The sequence below is a fragment of the Aplysia californica genome, unplaced genomic scaffold (assembly GCF_000002075.1).
Source record: "Aplysia californica isolate F4 #8 unplaced genomic scaffold, AplCal3.0 scaffold00017, whole genome shotgun sequence".
Lineage (NCBI taxonomy): Eukaryota > Metazoa > Mollusca > Gastropoda > Aplysiida > Aplysiidae > Aplysia > Aplysia californica.
Genome location: NW_004797287.1, coordinates 384,792 through 401,074, shown reverse-complemented (window position 1 = coordinate 401,074; position 16,283 = coordinate 384,792). Strand labels below are relative to the sequence as shown.

Sequence of the window (16,283 nt, the reverse complement as noted above, 5' to 3'; positions counted from 1 at the left end):
GAGGGGAGGGGGAGGGAGGAGGAGGAGGAGGAGAAGAAGAAGAAGAAGAAGAAGGAGAAGAAGAAGGAGAAGAAGGAGAAAAAGAAGAAGAATGACTTGTACAACAGCAATTAAATAAACCTTTGGCAAATAAACCTAGGTCAGATACTCCACAATTGTGTATTAATTTTTAAAAACTCTAAGACAGCATACAACACCTCCACCGTTCATCACTCCAGCTAAGAGTTTTAAATGCATAAGTGACCAAAGAGTGCAGACACAATAACGACCAATTAATGCTGGACAGAAAGACAGACAAAAACAACGAAAAGAAAGAAAAGAGAAGTAGGTCCTACAAGTGGCGTCCTAGAACCACCCATCCGTCTTACTCACTTTGAATTTCTGAAGTAACAAGTTCTCGACCAGCTCCAGAGACACGTGGTCCCCAGAGGCGGCCAGATCTTCAATACACGTCTGCAGTTCGTAGTTGACCTGCTCGGCGGTGAGGCGGGCCTGTCGTGGCAGCTGGACGTGTCGCACCACGACTGGCTGAAACACGCATCAGAGAGTCAGTAGCACACAGACAACACTGTTAGGGGAAAGCATTTGGTAGTTGTTGTTTTTTGTCGCATCACAAATGGCTGGAAAACGCATGAGAGACTTAGTTGGTGCACAGACAACATTATTGGGGGGAAAACAGTTGGGAGTTATTTTGAGGGTTTTTTTAATGAACAGCAGGCACACACAAGTCACTTCAAAGGCAAGTCATTTGGGCAGTCGACACTCAGGAGAAAAAAAAAATAGGAAGGCTCCTTTTCATTTTTCATGAGCTTAATGCCTTACTAAGCACAAATAGGTCAATACAAAAGCACACCGCAGGTATCATGAATCTATTTTGGGGAAAAAACTAGACTTTCAGCCGACAGATCAGCATCAAAAAGAGTTAAGTAGAAGACATAATTTGAGAAAACATGTGATCCCTATGTCAGAGAGGTTGTGGCATATAGGTGGCACCATGCCTGCAGGGTAGTGTTGGTCCCTGCAGATGGCATAGAAGACTATTTACATCCCTCCTTACCCACATGACATGAAAACCAACATCAAAAAATGACAATTAAACAATATCTGCCATAGCCACAAACAGACAGCAAAGGGAAGGTTTTCATATGGAAAAAGGAATAAAAGTAGTCACTCAGTTCTTGTGTAGTAGATATCAAATTCAGCTCTTAAGAAGAAATAATTTTCACATAATGCAACTGTCATAAAGTTATATTGTTTCTAATAATGTATAATATATAGAAGCCAGTTAATGATTCTCATTTTCAAATTTGAAATATAAATTAGAACAATAAAGTCAAAGATGTGAACAATGTCTTGCATATATCAAAATTAATTCTAAAAGTGTTAAAATTGGGAGAGAAAAGAAAAACCAATCTGCAAAAAAAGAAATATTTCTTATGAATTGCAAAAACCTATCTATCTGAACGGCTGCAAGAAGTCAACTTTTGGAAAAATTGATGCCGGAATTAAGGAAGAGGAAAACATAAAGAGAATCCATTCTCATCGGGGGGGAACTGGTAAGTATGGAAAATTGGGACATTCCGAAAAAAAAATATAAAGAAATATAAATTACGACAAATATATCACACAAATGACAGGGTGAGGACTTTTATCAGAATATAAGCAAAGATATGTACAGGAAACATTCAAATAACTTCAAGCAAGCTTCCCTAGTTGAATAACAAATAAATAAGCATTTGATTGGGCTGGGACCCACATGACGCATATAAAGTAAAATACACTGCAAAAATTATCACGACACTACCAGAGCTGCAAACCCCACCGGCCACAAAAGTGTAAGATCTTAGCTTAAAAAGGTGTAAGATTTTTTTAAAAATTGTACAATATAATAGATATCACTATTTCGACACACACGCAATTAAAACTCTCATAAAAATCATAAAAACTAGCCTTCCAAACTGTACTGCTGTGTTTTCTTAGAGAGGCATGCTGCAGTTGCTGACTTTGCTGACTTTAGTACGTCATCTGTCAGTGGTTCTTTGAATGACTTTGGGCAACTCTTTATTTTGCAATTGCTGATCGATTCAACAATTTTATGGGAAAGAGAAGCCCTAAAGTCTGTCTTATTTCTCCTGATAAAACTAACCATTCTTTCACAGGTGGAATTGGGAGTGGAGCAGTCAGGATACCCAACATACACTTGGAAAGTTCCAGGAAAGACAACTGTCCACCCTGGTCTTGAATTTTTTCTAGTCTAAACCAGTAACAGTCTAGATGTCCAAGCCAACTCGCAACACGAACTCGGCGAAAGTAGGCCTAAACAAAACGAAATGAGGTCAAAATCAATCAAGGGAAGTCACGATGAAGGTGCGTGTGTCTTCGTCTGATAGTACATTCGTTGTTATAGGGGCCTATTAATAATAGATTGGACCGCTGGCGACCACGAATCGGGGCGGAAACGGAGCGAGATTTTGTTTCGACGATCGATCGGATCGAGCAAAAAGTCCTACAAATCGGCAAAGTGGTGTAAATCTTACGATTGCTGAAAAAAGTTACAAATACGCTTTTTTGGTGTATGGTTGGCAGCTCTGTACTATCCTATCAAATTTTCTCTTTTGCACAAGGCATTTGCACAGCCTCCCTCCCTCACCACAGGCAAAAAACTTTTTGACTTTTCAGATCACACGAGGATATTATCCGAAGATCCATGGCCACTTTACCTCACGTTCTTCTGTGATCTTCGTGCCTGGCGGTGGTCCGGTCCGTTTTCGCTGCACTGGCCACTCAGAAATACTCGGCATCGATGGCGTAGGAGCATTCCGCAATGGTGTAGGAACATTCAGCGACGGTGGGGGACAGACAACCAAGGCAGGTGAAGCAAAGGCATTCTGGTACATCTCCAAGGGGGGGCGTGGCATCTGGAAATAATATATTTTTTATTTTTATTAATAAACAAATTTGGCTCACAGTTGCAACTGACAATAGGCCTTGTATTTAAAAGATTTTAGTACACCAGCTGAGAACTTTGAGAAAGTACCCTTAACTTTATTTTATAATTGCAATTATACTGGACTATGATCTCCTATTTGTGTGAGTAAAGAGAAGAGCATCAGGACAATAAAGATCATTTACTGGTGGAAAAAAGTAAGACATACAGACAGAAAAAACAGAGGAAAAGAAAAGAGCTAGGACCTCTCAGTTCATCTTTCAACCACCTGCTACAATGATGATGCAGAAACTGCATTTTCAAGAAAAGTTAAGAATCTTGGCATCTATTTTGATTCCAGTTCGTCAATGTCGGCTGAGGTAAATCATCAGATCAGCTGCATGTACAGTCGAACCTGTGTAAGATGGCCACCCATTGTCAAGGAAAAAAGTGTCCGTATTAAGACAGGTGGCCGTCTTAAGCAGGACTGATCAAGATGAGGAAAACAAACCCTTCCTTTCTGAGGTTGCCGCATTGTTGTTGTTGTTACAGTTGTTGTTGTTGCTTTCTCTAGGGTGGGGGGGGGGGGGGTGTTCTTCTTATTGGGTTTTTTTTTTGCTGCTTTTGTGCAAGGGTGGCAATAAAACGAAATGTGTCAGACAAGGAGGACCGAGTGATATGGTAAAACAAACACATATGGGTCACCACCACTCGGAGAACGAGCGACGCTTCTGTCACAAGTTCATGTTGACGTCCATTGATATTTTGTTACACACTGGGTAAAAGTGACCACTCATCTCACTTACAATTTGTGTATGAGTTCTGGGCGTGGCTTATGGTTTATGAGGGATCACACGTTTACCTATAGCGCTTACCTCACCAGCAGCTGAAAATTTGTTACCTATTGGTCCACAGTGGGAGGGGCCTACGCAACATGATCGGTTGAAGTGACTACCTAAGAACAACGACAGGTGATTGGATTATGACGGCTCGCCCACAACGCCAGGGGCCAATGTACGATTTATGACAAAATGTAATGGAGTCACTAAGGTGGCCGTCTAAGACAGGTGTTATTGCTTGGTGTGATAGGGGTTGTGTGTTAAAATATGGTGGCTGCTGCCGCGTTGGACGGCCTAAGATCCCGGTGCTCGGGAGCATGGAAATGCGGGATCTTAGGCGAACCGGGATCTTAACCGATGAACCCAGGGAAGAATCTATGGTGACCCATGTTAAGGCCCACAATCGGTAAAATGGTCTCCCTCCACTCTACAATGAACTGACGTGCCCCCTTGGTGGGTTTATGGCACATGGCGAGCAAAGAGTGGTTAACCTTGATGACCTATCACGGTGCAGTGGCATGAGGCGTGCCATTTTCACTTATTATCCTATCATGAGTCTCAAGATCTACGCTTATCCAGTTGCCCCTCCTCTTTACCTGTCAAAAATGTATAGCTTTCCATCTCTGACAGAGTCTCCCTTCCCCCCCCCCCCCTCCAAACCGCATTTGTCGTTACACACCATTACCTTGTGAACCCACCAATTAAAATTCAGTCTGTCTCGCAAATTCGGGAGTACAGACAACTGCTGCAATGATCAAGGAAGAGTTCACGGTTCGATGTGATCCTGCCTGGAGTGAACGTGTAGGCCCTACCCACCCAGCAAGTGATGCAAGTTTAGGTGGCGAGCTCAGGAGTGAGTGCGATGCGTGGGGAAAACAAACGCGTCGGTCAGTTCACACCCGGGTGTGACCCCGTCTGGGGCAAACATTGTATTGCTTCATCGAGTTTTACAACGTGTATGTGATCACATTCACGATAGTGGTTGATCTTTGACGCGACGGACAGTTTATTGATCTCAACTTTTCACTCTATGTTGATCGGCTGTGCCTGCCCGGGTTTTTGTTTTACAAATTATGATCTGAAATGCGGGATCTTAGCCGAATGTAGACCATCAGAGCAGGATCTTAAGGGTGACTTTTGTATAGTAAAAATTATGTTTTCCTAAAACAACGGTATCTTAAGCGAACCGGGATCGTAAGCGGTGGGATCTTAGGCGGAGACTACTGTATATAGAAAAAACGCAAGGAGGGAAAAGGAAAGTGGCCGTTTGTACAGGTGACCATCTTATAGAGGTGGCCGTTATGGCAGGTTCGACTGTACTGAGAAATAAGAAAAATTAGTAAAATACGTCATCTGATCAATACTAAGTATACTGCTTTACTAGTAACTAGCTTAATTTCATCAAAACTGTATTGTAACTCCTTGTTATCAGGAATATCACTGGAGAAAGTTAAAAGACTTCAAAGTGTCCAAAACAATGCTGCAGGTTTAGTTTTACGGAAAAGAAAGCGAGACTCTTCTAAACATCTTTTACGGACATTGCATTGGCTTCCTCTTCAGAAAAGAATTATGTACAAGTTGTCCACCCTATGTCACAAATGATAAATGCACCATCATAGTTATCAAATCGGTTAAGACTGTACATTCCAACTTGCAGTTTAAGGTCATCAGCTGACAAAAAGAAATTTATTTTACCATCTATGAAACTTAAAACAATGGGTGAAAGGGTATTTTAATATCAAGGCCCCGATATCTGGAATGCTTTACTAAGTACTTTAAGAGAGATCAAATCTTTTGATTCGTTCAAATGTCAGCAGAAGTCGTTTCTTTTTTTAAATTAATAAGATGAGTAATTTTCTTTTAGTCGGAACACAACATTTTATGTTACTGTTGTACGTTGTACTGTATTGTAAAGCGCTCAGAGTCTGTGCACTTTAAACAGGGTTGAGCGCTTTATAAATGTTATTTATTATTATTATTATTATCTGGATGTCAATAACTGTTTCCGGAGATTATAAGGCTTGCCACCTATTTGAGATGGACAATTAATCAGGAATTCTCGTTTTCTTAAATACCTTGGGGTTTAAAGAAGGGACACATATCATACAGGAGAATCCAAATTTACCTGAGGTGGCGCACTTTTTGTGAAGTCAACCACCAAGTTCTTTGCAAGGCCTGGAGGCCCATGCCATGGTGCTCGAATTAGCGGACCTCTGGGACTTGGGGTAGCCCACGGGGCACTTTGTGGTGGGGCACTCATTGGAGGGCCCATTGGTGGGCCACTTGGTCCAGGTCGAATGTTCGAACCACTTGGTCCCACTGGAAACAGATCATCACACTCATACATTTAGTACATTAAGTAAGAAAATGTTCACAAAACTACGACAAAACGGAAAGTCAACACTAACTTTTTCCTTATGGAATAGTTCCAGGTTCTTGTTTTTTTGCTTGAAAACAAGTTTACAGTCAAATTTTTATCAAAGAAGAATTCAGTTCACAGCTTCCCCTTGGTGAGTTTGCTTTGGTCCCCCCACCCCCAACCCTCACTCCCACCCACACACACATACACACTAAATAAAACTTCATCAACGCTTCAACGCATGAGGTAACTATTTATGCCAATCAAATACCGTGTGTGAATGATAATCTCTTATATATATGACAAGTCCATCCCTAACTTCCGCAATTCAATATTCACTGACTATTCTGACAATTCACAGTGCTATTCGCTGAGCACGCACCTGCTGGCACACACACAGTGCAATACACAGTGCAATACGCTGATGTCATATCAGCATTCACTTGAAATTTCAAATAGGGGAAGGGGAGCTCAATACAACAGCATACTTTTTTTAACTTCATGGAAAAACGTTTGCAGCATTTTGAGAGTCAAATGCCCCTGAGCTATTTCTGGTGTGAACAGTGAATATTGCAAAGTACTGAATACATCTTAGAGGCACTTTTTTTATAATGTTTGTTGGCTCCACTTATCACTCTATCTTGTAAACGTCAAGTACAAAGTTCTGTTGTCTTTGCTTCAATGATTTTAGATATAATATGCTCTAATTTTACTACAATTTGAGGGAAAAAAAGACAAAAATCTATTATCCCCCAAAAAAATTATCTAAAAATACCACATGGCATTCGAATACCTCCACCATCTTCAAATATCTGTGAATAACGTAAAAAATCGTGAATTTTGAAAGGCAAAGTCAAATGGGCACAGCTTTAAACACCACCGAAGTCATCCCTTACCCCAAGAATAGATCACAACAACAGAAACACTGAAAAGGAGAAGGAACTGTGTGCCCACCAACCACCAATTAAGAAATAAACTAAAAGTGCCGTAAAACTCTTACTAAACTAAACTGAAATAAAAAGGCTGACATGGCATTTAAAAAGAGATTGGGGGGAGGCACTGATCATCACACGTGAACAGAAGCCTGGAATACCTGGAACTTACATTTCAGGAACTCCTGGTATTTTCCAGATAAACAGAATCCCTTTTTAATTTTAGTAAGAGTTTTACAGCACTGACAACACAATTAGGTCATATAAGTGCCGAAGATTAGAAGTGTAACAAGAGAGTAACAAACATAAATATAAATAAAGGAGGAGAGTTCAGGACGATAGACGTTTGAAAAGAAAGAAGGAGCAAACCACACCGAAGCACCCGTCAACCACCCACACAGCATTCCTGCCGACCTAGTCATAAACGTCCTATACGCAAAAATTACTCACTGAACGGCGTAGATCCTGCCGAGGCGGGAGCACCGCCAGATGACAGCGAGTATCTCGAGTGAGCTGTTTGGCCTTGAGGAGTAGCATCCTGTGACAGCTTAGAATCTGGGGTACATTTAAGACAATGAAGGAAATAAAAAAATGTCATCAATGAAATACAGAATGATATATTTGGATGAATGTGAATAACAAATAGAATGGTATACATTAATACAGTAGTTTCCACCTAAGATACCACTGCTTATGGTCCCGGTTCGCCTAAGATCCTGCTTCTTTGGAAAAACAGAATTTTTACTATATAAAAGTCACCCCGAAGATCCCGCACTGAAGGAGTTACATTAGGCTACGATCCCACTTTTAAGGTCATAATTTAGTTCCCGCTTTTCACGTCATAATTTAGTTGTTTTTTTTCTTTATTTAAGAAAAAAAAAAAGAAAAAGAAACCTGAGCGCGCTCAGCTGATCAACCAAGTAGCGAAAATGTGCCATCATTGTACGGTCCGTTGCATAGGATAGGATAGGATAGTACTTTACTATCATGGATCATTCACTCTCATGAACGCGATGATACCTCTATTGTAAATCTCGATAAGCAGATGCAATGTTTACCCCAGACGGGATCACAACAAGGTGTGAACTCGTCGATGCCTTGCATGCTTTCCCCGATCACCTGAGCTGTCCACCTGATGTTACATCACACACTAGGTGGGGAGGGCCTACAAGCAAGCGTCAGACTACATTCTATCAAACTGTGAACTCGTGGACACTTACGTTTTTACGACCATCGCTCTTTTCTTTCGGTTTTGCACTCTAACTTCCTAGACAGACTGGTGCCCATACTCGTGGACTGTCCGATCGCCTCAATTTGGTCAGTGTGGTCACAACACAACGATTTGTGATGCATCATGACATGGGCGGGGAACTTCCTTACAGATAGAAAGCAATAAATTTTTGGTGGGGGGCATTGCTTGAAGTCAACTGGTTCCCACCTGACACAGGAAAAACTGACTTCTGAGAAGAACTTTTAGTGCCCAGGAGTCACGTCAGTTCATTTTAAAATAAGGGAAGATCATTGTACAGATTATGGGCCTGACCATGAGTTACTGTGGATTCTTCCCCCTGACCATTCCGCTAAGATCCTTATTTTCCTTGCTCCCGAGCACCGGGATCTTAGGCGGAGACTACTGTATATAGATCAAGGAGATATATGTGTCATGACGCGGTGGAATTAGGTGCTCATCAATTTTGGGACATGGATATGGAGTTATTGGTATCAGCTTAAAACCTGTCCATTTGCCTTGCTTACGATGAAAAAAATTACCATGTAAGTTGGATACAAGTCAAGACATTGGTGATTGAAGGAGGTGGAGGTTGTCTGGTTTCAGAGGTAAGATTAATGAGAAAATGGCCGCCAAAGTTGAATTATTTCTTTACCTTAAGGGTAAGTGAAAACTGAAAATTTACATTTTTTATGCCTTTATTCAATGTTTTTCAGTAAAATCCACACAGAAATGTGATCGATAATGGGTATGTGAAAGGTGTTGAGCCAAAAAACAAAAATTAGATTTTAAAATTCCAAACCTGTGGGGAAAAAAACAATTTCTTGACTTTCATTATTTTGACAAGCGCCTGATATCACCACGCTGACTCCCATATTTTTCAGTGAAACATATTTTTCAGAGAAACGTCAGTACCTCTTTTTAACACAGTTCAGTTGTCAGAATTCTTTTTTTTTTTTAAGTTAAAAAAGCATTTCTACACGGCAATAGAAAAAGGAAAATCCAAGACAGACAGACAGATAGAAGCAATAAAGGGAAAGAACAGAAGTAGGACCTACTGCTGACGGCCTCCAACAGTTGTGTACAGAGAGCAACAAACATAAATATAGCAGACTTTAACTAAAGACACAAAAATATTCAGGATACATACATGGGAGTAATATGTTAAAGTACAAAGTAAGAAAAAAAGTAAGCGTCGACCAGTGCCTTCTAAAAAAAGAATGTCACAAAATACAATCAAAATTGTTCAAGGCAGCCACCCACTGTCGTGGAGAAATTAAAAGTAAACAGTGTTGTTTTAGACAGGTAGACGTCTTGGACAGGGCCATTATAACTTCAGAAAAAAAGCTAGAGGAGTAAGTGGGAAGTCGTTGCTTGTACACGTGATTGTCTTGGACAGGTGTAAATTTAAGTTCTACTTTCCTTACCTTTTTTGTAGTCTGCTTCATACAGTGTATACATATTATGTGATATAACACAAAATCTTTACAGTCTACCAATACACAGCTAAATACAATGTAGTTAATCTCCTTCAAACAAGGGAAATAAAGTAACTGAAACGGCCACTGAAAGCTTTGGTGTTTTATAGGCCTTTAGCAGAAAAACTCTCCAATTCATCCGAAAATGAAAGTCCAAAATCCAAAATACCAATAAATTTATTTATAGGAAACACACCAGGAGCTAAAAATAGCTAAAGCACATCTAGTCTATTTATCCTATATCTAAATTCATAGAAATGCCAAACAAAAATTTCAGCCTCAATAGTTTCAGTATCATTTTCTTCCTATAAAACATATCTTACTGGAGAAAGCAATAAATCCTGCGGAATTCTTGAATGAGGACAGAGTTTCCTTTCCATCATCTTCATCATCACTCTCAGAATCAATGACTATAGGGGTCGGTTGGCTCTTTTTTGTCCTGGTTCCTGGAAATTTCACATACATTTACACAGCACAGTGTTATGAAGTGTGTTATTTGTTCTAAACTATTCTCACGAAAACGAAAACAAAAATAAAGTGACTATTTCAAGTGCAGTACAATCCAGATATCTTCCACACAACTCAGGATTTCAAAAAATCTTGGCATTATCCAAACTGTCCGCTAACCAGATTTGACACACTTCCCGTGAAAGTCTCTAGCATCCATTATCCTCCGTAAAAAAAACTATCCAGCGTTTTTTCACGACCCGTTAACACACACCCATGAAACAATACGAAAGTTAGATATTCCTCAACCTATGTGTAACTTTATCCTCCCCCCACCCAAACCAACAACATGTCTTAGGGCAGTCGTTTTCAGCTGGAAAACTTTACAAGACCTGATTGATTATCGTCTGATTTTTAAACAATCCGAAAATGCATTTGTTGACCTAATACAAAAATTATGTTACAAATAAATGCACGGCCGTGTTTAGAAATTCAAATGCCTATTCGAGTTTTAGAGCATGACATATCAAACAGGTCACAGGGAAGACAAGAAAAAGTATACTGAAAAACAGTATTTACAACTAGCAACTTTTGAAAAGCCATTGAGGAAAGAAAAACATCTTTCTTAACCCTTACAGCACCAGGCTATTTTCAGCCCACATTTCCCTCTTGCCCAGTTAATACCAAAGATAGTACATAACAAGATGGTCCACTTAGCCAAAAAATTGTCCGCCGGAAGTCCGCTCTTTGCTTCAGAAGGCGCTGCAGTCTGTTTTTAAACTTGCTTTTGTTTCTCCAGAAGAAGAATAGGAATAGCACCTCCTTGCGTGCGTGGATCTACTGCTGTTCATAAGCATTTCGGGTTCGTTCAGGGCGGAGTTTTAGGGGTTTTTTTATTTTAATGACCTCTCATCTTTCATTCTAAAGTCAAATTAAACACAGAAAATAGTTACCCCTTCCTCCGGAAAAGGTTTTTTGTCAGCGTAAGCATTTTTTTAAAGCGTTCTTCCGAAATTTGAATTCTTATTTATTCAAAAACGTGTTACTTTCACTTTGATTTTTTTAACACAAGTAGGGCAACTCTGTTCGCAAAGAGTGCGCATTTGCGAAGAGGGCGCCACCGAATTTTGAAGACACTTTTTTAATTGGCTCAAAGAGAGGAGTGGACCCTCTTGTTATGTAGACTCTTTGGTAACACTAAGTCCTTGACTCCAAAGGCTCAGCCAATACTGAGTGAGTGTGTAATTTTTTGCAGACATTAAAAAAAATTTTCATACACTGCTTCAGTTTGACATTTTAGAATTAAACATGAAGTATATTTTTCTGAAATTTTCAAAGAAAATTGGACAGATTACGGGTTTGAAGTGGCCGGTGCCCTGAAAGGGAAATATACATGACTGGAGCTGTAAAGGTTAGTATCAATAGCAAGCAGAATTTAACTCTATTTAAGCATCCTTCAAATGATTCAAATGCCATTACAGAACGTAAAGAAAACGTACCTGCCGCAAAGTCTGTCCGAGCTGCAGAGCCCCAGGGTGCAGCTGATACAGAACTTTTGGAACTTCCAGGCTTACCCTTCGCACTCGCTCCTCTTGATTTCAGAGACAAGACGTCTCCGTTTAAAGAAACAACATCATAAAAGTCTCTGGTGATCACTTTCTCCACAGGCCAGTTTCTTGGGTGTGTAGGAATCTTCCCGTACGCAGAGCAATAGGCATCCAAAAATGTCCAAATTTTACAAGTCCCATCATGAGCTTTAAGCACAGATACCATACGATCCTCGAACGTTCCATCTGCGTATCCATTTGAAGCAGTTTGAGAAGGAAACATTTTTACTGCTCCTCCGCTTGCTTCAGAACCCTGGGTATTTATATCTTTCGACTCATCCAATGAGTCATTATCACCTCGAAGACAAATAAAACGATCTTCTTTAAAAATCACATCATCAAAAATTTCAAAAAATTTGTTCAGCTTTGTGACACCATACCTATTCTTTAAAAGCGGTTTCCCAGTAAACGTCTGCAATCTGTTCCAAAATTTTCCCTCGTGATGTTTCTGTTTCGGACATTTCGACAAGAAACTCACAATGTCTAATTTCAGCTGATATCGGCTTTCTTCAACTGATGGCATGCCCCTACAAGAAGAAGAAAAGAAAAAAATGCTTTGACATGTATGCACATCTAAATCACACCAAAAAATAAAAGCAATATCATTTGTGGAACAGCAAAAGAAAAAGAATCACATCAAGAAACATTTTGAGAATACATTGTATAACAATGGGGATATGTGCAGACCCACTTTTGGGTAAAAACAGTATTTTAAAAAAGCAAGGTTTTCAACAAAAAATCAAGGTTTTTTTTCCCTGCACCAATGAAATCTTAACAGCTGAGCACGACATGCATCCCATTTTGCTATTTTTATACATTTGACCAACGTTGTGTCATTGTATATTTTTTAATTCAAATCAGGAAAATGGTAGCTGTAAAAGAGAGGATGGTAGTATCATAATAATGACTGTGGTAAGTATTAGCTATTGAGATGAAAGATGACAGGTCACCCAAAACAAACTAAGAGAACACAAAAAAAGAAAAGTGATAGCATAATGCCCTATGAAAAAATTTCCAGTGCAGTGAAGGGCTAAAGGATTTCAGCCCTACCTCAACTCTTTCCCTTTGCCCTAAATGCAACTGAATGTTTTTTAATAAAATAATCAGTTGAAACCATTATGACTTCTTTAGAATCTTCCGCCTCTAGTTGCACGCAGTGAACAATCTCACATGCTCCTATATCCAATCACTGTTGTCACCAATTACAATGTATAACAATAATAACCTAACGGCCTAACAGCCAATCAAAAGTTTAAAGTTTTAATTCTAAGGGCTCAGCAAAGGATGAGCCCTTTGCAACCATCCTTTCTTTATGACACTCTTCTTGAAGAACTCACAAAAACTGTGGTGGACAGCACTCATGTTCTGCAAGCCCTGACAATGGGGTGCAAGTTTGGGACACGCTTTCCCCACAGCACACTCATTGGGCCCTCATAAGGAATGTCTTGCTTTCTGCAGCTGCATGCAAACATACACAAACATACACACTCACTCACACATATCCAGGCTTTCCTCTGAACCAAGGAAATCTTACTTTTGAACTCAACCTAACCTCAATTCTAAGTCCCTGACCGACCACATTTTGATCCAACAATCACCACTGGAAATTTCAAGTGACTGTGACTTGACAAATCAAAATGCAAAATATTTGTAAAATTTTGAATAACAAGGCTAAAACTTTCAATTTTCCAACATCATGCATAGCAATGCAACAAGCTCTGAATTTGATTCCTCTCCGATAGGAATTGGGGAAAAGCTGGGGGAATCAGAAGTTTTCGTATTTTGCACAGTAACTTATTCTGAGTCTTATTATCCCCCCTCCTGACTGCCACCCCCCTTCCCAAGGCCGGGTGATCCAAAGCTTGGAAATTACTGTTTGTGTATTCAGGCTTATCATGACCATGATGTAGACTCTAGATCTAGGCCTAGTTTGAAAAGGAAAAAAACATCAAGCATTTCAAAACCTAATGTTAATAAGATCCAGATCTACTAATATAATAGTAATTGAATACTTCAGGCGTATATCACTTGATTATCATCTGTAGTTTAAAAAGCCATTTTAAATGGGAAGTAGTTTAAAACATGATAAAAGATCGTGAAGATTGAAAGACAGTAGTGGACAGTTTCAGCAACACAAACAATTTACAATGCCCAAAGTCTAAAGCATGAGACGGGAGGGAAAATAAAATAATACGCAGTGGCTACGTTCATGGCGCCATGAAAGAGGTCTGCAGGCTACGTTCACGGCGCCCTGAATGCAGATTGCAGGCGCTGTTGGGGCTACAGTCACGGCATTCAAGCTTCGTTTAAACGGAGCGTCCACTGTCGGTTTAAAAGTAAGCCGGTTTTAGTCAGTGACGACAGTGATGTATATTTAATATGTTGGCCTGCTTCAAGAGTTACATCCTATGAGATGAAGGAAAACGAAGCAGTGATCCTTTGACCGATCGACCATTCGTCGTTTTCCCTTCAACTGAGCTCTGGCTCAGAGCTCGAGCTCACCAGAGTAAGGGAAAACGACGAACTCTCAATTACGCAACAATGCATTAGGATATATGACAAAAATGTATACGCCTACCAAGATTTTTCAATTGCCCTATCTCGTGTCCGGGCGAGACTTGGGCGCGACATTGTGTTAACGCGTGACGGCCCGTAAATATACGAGCGTAAAAAAACGTTCCAGCGCTCTCGACTTGAAAGCATGCAATTTTGTCTGCGGGCAGTGTGTATGTGTGTGAGAGAGAGAGAGAGAGAGAGAGAGAGAGAGAGAGAGAGAGAGAGAGAGAGAGAGAGAGAGAGAGAGAAACAGAACAGAGAGAGGGGGGGGGGGGGAGAAAGAGGGAGGGAGAGACAGACAGAGACAGAGAAAAATAGAGAGAGAAGGAGGGGGGAGAGAAAGAGAGAACGGAAAGAGAAAGGGGAGAGACAGACAGACAGACAGAAAGAGAGAGAGAGAGAGAGAGAGGTGTTTGTTATTATATAAGAATAATTGATTCCCGTCATTTTCTCTCTGCATCGGTTCCCAGGCTGACCCGGTGCAATAAAACCATTGTACACATTTTATGACCAGTCCCATCATTTGAATATCTGTTTCCCATCTCTCACCTCTTGTTTCCCACCTACCGTATCCAATTTTCCATATCCCATATCCCGACTTTAATTCTGTAAAGGCGCTTCGTTTTCCTTTATCTCAGACACTCCTGTACAATTTCAGTCCCGTTAGTTCTAGCACTAAATCACACACAAGCAAAGACTACTGGATATCGATACTGATTAAAACATTCGATATCGATTTTTTGTCCGTAGATATAGCCTACAAAATAAGCAGTAAAATTTCACTTGTATACAAAGGCAAGGGGGGTTTCAGGGGGGCTTGCCCCCATGACCACCTAACAGAAACATGTCTTGCAATTAGGTTTGATTGGTTATCTCTCCAGAAGCCTATCGGCACGCGCATCAAAAAAAAGTAATAGTTTAGAACCAGAAGTAATCGTTGGTGGGGTCAAAGCGAGTATCCCTAAACGAGACCGCAATTGTACAGGAGTGCCTCATCTCATGGGATGGAACACTTGAGCTGGCCAAAATTTAATATTAAATAACCGTCACTGTCGTCAATGACTAAAACCGGCTGACTTAAACCGGGAGAGGACGGTCCCCCCAAACGAAGCTTTAGAAGAGTCGTGAACGTAGCCTCAACAACAGCACCTGCAAACTGCATTCAAGGCGCCGTGAATGTAGCCTGCCAACTACATTCATGGTGCCGTGAATGTAGCCTGCAGATTACGTTCACAGTGCTGTGAACGTAGCCAACTGCGAAAATAATACCGCACCTTATTTCGACACTGCTCAAATTAAAAAACCAACCAGAACTCCTCACTTTAACAAAAAAAATAATTTCAATTATAATAGATCTAAATATACATTTAGACTCTAAATCTAGATCTAGATTCTAGATCAAGACATCTTGATCTAGTCTAGGCTACATCTAATGTCTTTCACTTTCACTTTCACTGTTCACTTACGATAGTTAGATATCTAGGGATGGTGTTCTGTCACTGAGTCAGTCTGAGTCTGCGTCCGGCCGACTCGGCACACGATGTCAAATCAAGTTCGCTGGTACTAATGAAACTGTTCTGATATCCTTTGTTCACAGAGCTTTAAAAAGAGGATATGAAACGTTTGTTATCAATAGCAGCAATGAGCAGGCAGCCAAAATGTTATCGATTGGTTTCAGTTCGTTGTTTGTGTATCTTAGCCTAAATTTAGGTTCTAGTTTCACTTTCGTTGCCGCCATTCTAGATTCTAGATCCATTTCTGATTCCCCGGAATTTTATGAAGTTCTACGAAACTTGCAGAATAAATAGCGAGGCCTTGAGCCTGTAAAAATAGCAAACACTTTGAGCGAGCCTACGGTTTTCGGAATGAAGTTTTTAATCGATAATGGAGGGAGAGAGGGAAAGAGGGGGG

The 16,283-nt window shown here is 40.3% G+C and overlaps 1 protein-coding gene across 7 annotated transcripts in view; it reads right to left on the bottom strand.

Moving 5' to 3' along the window:
- LOC101857532 (protein NO VEIN) overlaps window positions 1-16,095 on the bottom strand; it is a 75,942-nt gene extending 59,847 nt beyond the window's left edge. For 4 of the 7 annotated variants that reach the window (XM_005090452.3, XM_005090454.3, XM_005090453.3 and 1 more), the window contains exons 1-7: window positions 13,963-14,042; window positions 11,709-12,343; window positions 10,086-10,208; window positions 7,507-7,611; window positions 5,891-6,084; window positions 2,721-2,918; window positions 373-528 (exon numbers count right to left, since the gene is read on the bottom strand). In XM_005090452.3, coding sequence (XP_005090509.1) covers window positions 373-528; window positions 2,721-2,918; window positions 5,891-6,084; window positions 7,507-7,611; window positions 10,086-10,208; window positions 11,709-12,343; window positions 13,963-14,027 — 1,476 coding nt within the window. In that variant the 5' untranslated portion in view covers window positions 14,028-14,042. Of the gene's footprint in view, window positions 1-372; window positions 529-2,720; window positions 2,919-5,890; window positions 6,085-7,506; window positions 7,612-9,711; window positions 9,867-10,085; window positions 10,209-11,708; window positions 12,344-13,962; window positions 14,043-15,646; window positions 15,816-15,838 lie in introns of those variants that run through there. The other 3 variants (XM_035971415.1, XM_005090456.3, XM_005090457.3) reach the window with 3 other exon arrangements.
- Window positions 16,096-16,283: the final 188 nt, after the last annotated feature.